Source organism: Terrapene carolina, unplaced genomic scaffold (assembly GCF_002925995.2).
Source record: "Terrapene carolina triunguis isolate 2854851 unplaced genomic scaffold, T_m_triunguis-2.0 Scaffold838, whole genome shotgun sequence".
Classification (NCBI taxonomy): Eukaryota; Metazoa; Chordata; order Testudines; family Emydidae; genus Terrapene; species Terrapene triunguis.
The window spans coordinates 4,982,782-4,990,602 of NW_020665189.1; the positions used below are offsets into that span (position 1 = coordinate 4,982,782).

Consider the following 7,821-nt stretch of genomic DNA (forward strand, 5'->3'; position numbering starts at 1 on the left):
GCATCAGTTACTGTGTGTGGATGTGGGTGCATCAGTTACCGTGTGAGGGCGCGGGTGTGTCAGTTACCGGGTGAAGTCTCAGGTGTGTCAGTTACCATGTGTGGGGTGTGGGTGTGTCAATTACTATGCAAGGGTGTGGTTGTGTTAGCTATTTGACCCTGGTAGTTTGGACCTCAGGGTCAGGTATTCAAATGGGAAGAATAATACCTGGAAAGCTCTTGTCAATCAGGATCCTAATGTAGTTGTTTCTCTTTTCAGGTATGTGTCTGCTCTGACAACACCAGCACGTCTGTCTCCTGTCGACTTCCATTACTCACTTGCTGCACAGGTACCTACCTTCGAGATCACCTCCCCCAATTCTGCTCACGCGGTGTCCCTTCCACCTGCGGCACCCATTAGCTTCCGAGTGGAAGAGCAGCAGCCTTTACTGCGACGCTATCAGGTGCCCTTCCAGGATATGCAGAGATACGACAGTTACTACCAAAGGAAGAGCTACTTGAATGAGAGCATGGGGAGCCTGCCTTCGAGCCCTTTCCGCATCACGGAGGATGACGAGTATGAAACGACACAAGAGTACATCCCAGCACTAGAACAACCAAAGAAAACAGCTAGCAACAACAGGCGGTGGAAAAGATCTAAACTCAACGGGCAGGTCTCACACAGAGCCCGGACGGTCAGAGACTCCTTCTCAGGAAGCAGTGCTTCATACAGTGAGTCTGATGAGGAGCTCATGGCGGAGAGCACCCCGTTCTTAAGCATTCAAAACACTGAGGCAATGAACACAGATTCACCGCCGCTGTATCGGCCGGGAGACAGCAGGACTTACTATTCCTTCGAGAGACAAAGCGCACAGGTGGAGAGCGGGCAAAGCAGATCGACACACACGAGACCCAAACAGGACTCGGCTCCTCTTTAGAAGCCACACAAACTCACGCACCCACAAACACACCTGTATCGAAAAGGAGGAAAGATATTTTTATTTTATATAAAAGAGGAAAAAATATAACAAATCAAATGTTTTATTTTCATTTTAGCAAAGTTGTCTTATAATAGCTAACAGCAAAGACTTTTTTATAGGGAATCTCTATTTATATGTAACATCTTGACTTACAGCTTCTGAGAGAAAAAAAACACAAAGAAAACAAAATAAATAAACAATAAAAAAAAGATGGGCCAATTTTTGACAACTTAAAAATAGAAAAAAAAAATCGTGGTGCCTTTTTTTGCTGTATGCTAATGCCAGAGTCCATGCTGAGGATTACGTTTCAGTAGCATTCTTAAGATCATAGGTTTTAGTTCAAGACAACTTACCATGTTAAGGGCACTTTCCCATTTGAAAAAACAGCACCCTCCACTTTGCCCCATCTCTGGATGTTTGTGATCTCGTTCTTTAAAACATTGTTATAACACACACAAATGACATGTGTATGTATGTTCTCATAAATACCTCCTACGGGGAATCCATCTTGCCCACTCAAATAGTTGTAGTTTTGCTTTTTTCAGGGTGGGGAAATTACATACCAGAATGCAGAAATAATGGGTTTTTTTGCAACATAGGTAGGAAGAGGGAAAAAAAGCATACAGTAGCAACAACCCTTACAATATATTTGTTGACCGTGTTACTTGTGGGGTCCCAAGTAAAACTGACTCATTTTGGCACGGTTTTGTGAAGTTGTAGTCAAATGAATAAAACGTTTACATGGATGTGGTAAAATATTATGTATTTATATATGGTTGAATCCACTTTATTGGTGCAGACCCTGATGGGAAGGAAAACAGCCCATTGCAGCAGTTACAGATAAGCACTCTTGACTGGTCAATTGTTTTAAAAGACGGTGTTACACTATTGCAAGAAACAATGTGAAGCTTAGACAGGGTTACATATTGGCCATGATAGTGTGGAAGAGTAGAGCAAAGGACATGGAGAAGTTAGTGACAGCACGACCACCAGTATAGCCCTGCTAATTGCTGTAAATCAGCTACAGATAGTGTTGAGCATGCTCCATATGAAATTAATCCCTATTTAAAGTCACTGCAATGCATCCCCAGGACCCTGCCCCGGCCAATGAAACAGGCGGGCAATGTATCAGGAAAGCCATTCAGTGGATTCTTCTGTATCCATGTGCCGTATATTGTAAAGAAAGTTGTTATTGTAATGTGCCAGTGTTAACATAATAACTTGCTATCAAAGATGGACATCACGTTTGGGGCAGCCCTGGCCCCTGGACCCGTGGCTCAAAGAGACAGTGCTGTGTGTCCAAAGAGCGGAACATTCACATGTGAAAGTGCCCCTCCTTTCAGTTCACTGCAGCAACCCTGTTTACATTGTAGCCTGACTTATTTCTTTTTATATTTTCACTTCTGCATGTCCTTTGCATTTCAAATACTGTAGATTGGATGCATGGTGAAGCTGTGACTGAGAAGATAATACAACAATTGACAGTGTATTTCATTTAACTTTTAGCAATAAAGTAACTAAACCCTCTATTCCTCACTCACAATGGGGTCAGATGGAAACTCTGCTAATTAGTCATAAGATGATTGTAAACATTTGCTCTGGATTGTCTGAATGTCTGAACTCTTGACTGTTTAACACTTGAACATTTTTTATATTATAAATAAAATAAGAAATAATTAACGTGTTTCCAGCATTAATCTTAATCAGTGATCAGATTGGGGGTGGGAGGAGTGGTGTTACACAATCCCAAACTCCACCCACAGTCTGAAGCTCCATCCACAGTCCTAAACTCCACTTACATCCCAGAGTAGCTGGATGTTGGAGCTAAAATTCTCAGTCTCAAACTAGCTGAAAGAGACATTTCAACTTTTATGCTTCAGAGTTAACACCACATTGAGGTGAATGGAAGGGGACAGTCAGTCTATGCTTTTCTCAGAGCTATTGTTGCATTCTGTGTTTGTAGATCGAGTGAGACAGCACTGCATCAAGGCGCATTTGGAAGGTTTCCTTTGCAACTGTAAAGCTTAGAAACATGACTCCAATTTTTCAAATGTGGACAGTAATATTTGGGAGGCTTCCATTTTTGTGTGGCCAAACTGACACCTGTTGGGGCAGGAGTCTCAGAGTGGCTGAGAGATGGAGCTGCAGGTGCACTACTGGAAATCAGGCCCAGGGCATCTTAGGATGGACACATTAAAAAAGGAGGAATGCAAAATCAGAGGCCACTTTTGAAAATGTTGACCTTTCATTTCAAATGGTTATTTATTTTATTTTTTTAAAGACAGCTGACATTCTGCCACTGCTGAAGGGGCCAATGGGAAGGTGTCAGTATGAAAAGTCAACTCCCAGACTTGTTTGCAGGCTGACAAGCAGCCTATGGCCATTGTTTATGGGAAGCTACACAGAGGTCTTAACACCTCGCAGCACTTTGTAACAGACCATAATCCTGGTGGATTTTTCTCCTTCTAAACCCCGGATTGTGTTTACAACTGATTAGCTTCAGTCTCGAGGTGTCGATGAAAATGATTGCCACAGGGCTGAAATACAGCTCTGGAATCGGTACAAAGGCATCTTGGCTATACCAGCTTTGTCTCAACCCCATTGTCACAATGCTGTGGGGACAATGAAATGGGTGCATGCCAGGGAGAGAGCATGAGGCCCGAACAGCCTGTGGCTGGCCTTGGTGCATGCGGGGAGAGGGGGGGCATAGAAGGACCTTGTGTACCCCATGCAAATGCCTGGCAGAGGCGCCGTCCAGCACTCTGGGCCCAGGGATGGGTGCCGGCAGAGCCATGCATTAGCCTGTGGTGAGGGAACTACCATCCAGCCCCACACAAGCCCATGGCTGGTGCAGTGTGCACCCCTCCCACACACTGGATAGCACGGGTAATGATTGTGTCTCACTGGAGCACTGGCCCTCCTAGAGCTCTGCCTCCGCCGGGTAGGCAAGGCTGGATGTCAAAGGCACAGCCAGCCCCAGAGAATGAAGGCAAAAGCGCCCCCTGGTGTCCATGACTGAGGCACAGCATCTCAAAGATATTCAGGGGCCTGACGGTTTGAGGTTCTGGACCTGAGTGACTCCCAAAGAAGGAGTGCAAACGGGGTCAGGATTGCCCCCTCCCCAGCAGTCCATTTCAACATCAGCCTCCGAAAGCCTTTGGACCAAATTCTGCCCCCCCTTAAACCTCTCCAAGTCACCTATTCCTTGAACTCAAGGGCCTGCCTGGGGTGTAACCAGGGAGCGTGTCTACATTTGCCCTGGATGTACATGCTCTAGCTTTGCTCAAGTGAGCACGCTAAACGTAGCAGTGTAGCCTCAGGGGCGGGGAGGGGGGGTGGCAGCAGACAACTAAGTACAAGCCCATCCGGGACACAGTACACACTCGGGGCGTAGCCTCTCATCACCTGCACCACTGAGGCTACCTTGCTAGCGAGCGAAGGTAGAGCATGTACGTCCACCTGAGCTGAAAACATCGGCTGTGTAGATGTATCCCGAGCAGCATATGGACAGTCACTGCCTCCTACAGGTTTGTTAAAGCGCATGTAGAGCATTAGCTACATAGGGCTGGGGATTGAGGGTGTTTGGGTCTAGGCCTGACTCTGCCACAGATTTGCTGTGTGACCTTTAGGGAGAAAAATCAGTTGACTTTTCTGCACTGTGCTTTCGTACGAGGTTGAAGAGGGCTGTGGCTGCGTCCCCACTTCACAGGGCGTTGGGCAGTGTCAGCAGCCATGGCTGCAGTGTGCTCTGAAACTCTCCTGTGGAAGCAGCTGTAGCAGGGCAAAGCATTTCTTGGTACTGCTACTGACATGCTGGATGCTAGGCTCAAAGCCCCCAGAGACACAGTGACTGGGGGGTCCCTGGTATCTGTCCCTCCCAGTGGTAGTTTTGCCTCAGAAAAGTGACTGACAATCAGAGACATAGCCATCAACTTTCATGGTTAATGAAAATGATTGGGGGCTGGGTCACATGACTTATGAGGAGAGGCTGAGGGAACTGGGCTTGTTTAGTCTGTAGATGAGAAGAGTGAGGGGGGATTTGATAGCAGCCTTCAACTACCTGAAGGGGGGGTTCCAAAGAGGATGGAGCTCGGCTGTCCTCAGTGGTGGCAGATGACAGACCAAGGAGCAATGGTCTCAAGTTGCAGTGGGGAAGGTCTAGGTTGAGTATTAGGAAATACTATTTCACTAGGAGGGTGGTGAAGCACTGGAATGGGTTACCTAGGGAGGTGGTGGAATCTCCATCCTTAGAGGTTTTTAAGGCCCGGCTTGACAAAGCCCTGGCTGGGATGATTTAGTTGGTGTTGGTCCTGCTTTGAGCAGGGGATTGGACTAGATGCCCTCCTGAGGACTCTTCCAACCCTAATATTCTATGATGCTATGATTTTAAGCCCTTGCACTGGGCACAGCTGCTAATGGCACAGACAGGTTCTTCTGGGGTGGTGGGGGAGGAGTTCTCATGGGACAGCGGCTCTGGGGTCCCACATTCCTTACAGCCCATTGTATTTTCACATAGGGCAGCAGCAGGTACAGTTCAACAAGCCTCTTGGCAGACACAATAAAGGCCCGAGGGGCATGCAAGGGGAAGGACCCTCATGTGGGCCAGCCACGATTGCTAGCCCTGTGCTGAATGAGCAGGCTGCTGCCTGTCAGGCTCCCTGTGCATTACCACCCCAAAGGCCAGTGTTAGGACTATAGGCCCACCCCCTTCCACCTGCCCAGACATGGGGGCGGGGGGCTACATGCTGCATCTTTTTAAGAGGGAGAACAATGATCATGCTTCCCTGTGCAGTGGGGAACCCTGGGATACACTGGCCCTAGCGGCCAGCTCTAGTTCTCCATGCCACCCCTAGCATGGGTCATGGCCCAGCAGTTGCAATCTGGCCCTTTGTCAGCACATGGTGCAGTGAAGGTGACTTGTGCTTCTCCACCTCAGTTTCAGATGCAGAGCGGCTTCTGAGGATGGCCCAGCAAGACACTTAGTAAGGGACCAATCCAAAGCCAAATGGGCGCCATTCCACTGACTTCAGTGGGCTTGAAGCCAGCCCTAAATGCTGGAACCCAGAAGCAAAGGAATGGGAAACCCATCTGTAACCCCAGACGTGAAATGAAGTCTCAGGCAGGCTGGAAAGAAGCAGTCTGTGGAAGAGGCCGGGGCTGCAGGACCAGGGATCAGCAGGCTATAACAAAGGCATGTGAGTGTGTATCCATGAGCACAAGCCATAGGGATGGATTTTTCGCACATTTTAGGTGCACAGCCACAGTAGCCACATACCCAAAGCTTGGCAAATGTGTACACACGCACATCATGGCCAATATTTTCATTAATGACTTGGCTAATGGAGTGGAGCGTATAGTGGCAGCTGACACCAAGCTGGGAGGGGCTGCAAGCACCTTGGATGCAAGGTTTAAAATTCAAAAATGACCTTGGCGAATTGATCTGAATTCAACACAATGAAATTCAATAAAGACAAGTGCAAAGTACTTCACTTAAGAAGGAAAAAAATCAAATGCACAGCTACAAACTTTCTGCTTGGCACTGGTTATGCCCCAGCTGGAGTCCTGTGTCCAGTTCTGGGCACCACAATTTAGACATGTTGGAGAGAGGCCAGAGAAGAGCAGCAAAAAATGATAAAAGGTTTTGAAAAACCTGACCTGTGAGGAAAGGTTAAAAAAAAAAACAATCTGGCTATGTTTCATCTTGAGAAAAGAAGACTGAGGGGGGACCTGATAGTCTTCACATATGCTAAGGGCTGTCTAAAGAGGATGGTGATCAATGGTTCTCCATATCCACTGAAGGTAGGACATGCAGAAATGGGCTTAATCTGCAGCAAGGGCAATTCAGGTTAGATATTAGGAAAAACTTTCCAACGCTAATGGTAGTTAAGCTCTGGAACAGGCTTCCAAGGGAGGTCACGGAAGCCCCATCACTGGAAGCTTTTAAAGACAGGTTGGGCAAACACCTGTCTGGGCTGGTCTAGGTTTTCTTGGTTCTGTCACAGCGCATAGGGTGACCAGATAGTAACTGTGAAAAAATGGGACAGGGAGTGGGGGGGTAATAGGCACCTATATAAGAAAAAGTCCCAAAAAACGGGACTGTCCCTTTAAAAATGGGACATCTGGTCACCCTAACAGCACAGCGGGATGGACTTGATGACTTCTCGCCGCACCTTCCTGCCCTGCATTGCTATGGTTCTATGATTTCATTTGCATAGGCAATCCTGGTGCATAAATTGGGTGTGAATTTGTTCCTCTAGCCTGTCAGAAAACAGGGAGGTACTTTTCCTAACTAGCGTAGAGCTAGCAGTGGGGGGTGCTCCCATGTCATGCTGGAGAGCCTGTCAGTGCTAAGCTCTCCTGATCTGTGCCCGCAGGTACTACTTCCACAGAACTATGTGCTAATCCGTGTCACCGACATGCTATGGCAGATGCAGCCACTCGCTCCGTCCCCATAGCGGGGTGGGAGGGGCTTTTTCTCTTGGCAGGAGCAGCGGAGGAGGATGGATTCACCCCCTTGTTGTTGCAACATGTCTAGGGAGCAAAGTCCCCTTGGGCCCCACTGCTTCTGCCACTGTGCCACCTGCAGGCAGGAGGGCACCTTCAGCAAGGACTAAAGCAATCAAACTGAATGAGCCTGAGATTATTCTGGTCCTGGTGGGAAGTCAGAGCATCCACCCTGGAGCACATGGCTGAGCCCACTGTAGTCAGAGCCCTCCAGGATAACTAAAAGTGGGTGAGATTTCAGGTGTGCGGGCAGTGTAACAAAGTGAGTGCTTTTTAACTGCAGTTAGCACACTAGTCCCCACCCCCTGATCCCCTCAGGGAACTGCATTGGCTAAATGCTTCACTTTGACGTGGGCAAT

The 7,821-nt window shown here is 47.9% G+C and overlaps 1 protein-coding gene across 1 annotated transcript in view; it reads left to right on the forward strand.

Moving 5' to 3' along the window:
• NRG2 (neuregulin 2) overlaps positions 1–916 on the forward strand; it is a 279,171-nt gene extending 278,255 nt beyond the window's left edge. The window contains 1 exon segment of the mRNA XM_026660842.1: positions 259–916. Within this exon segment, the coding sequence (XP_026516627.1) occupies positions 259–916 (658 nt within the window).
• The last annotated feature ends 6,905 nt before the right edge of the window (positions 917–7,821 follow it).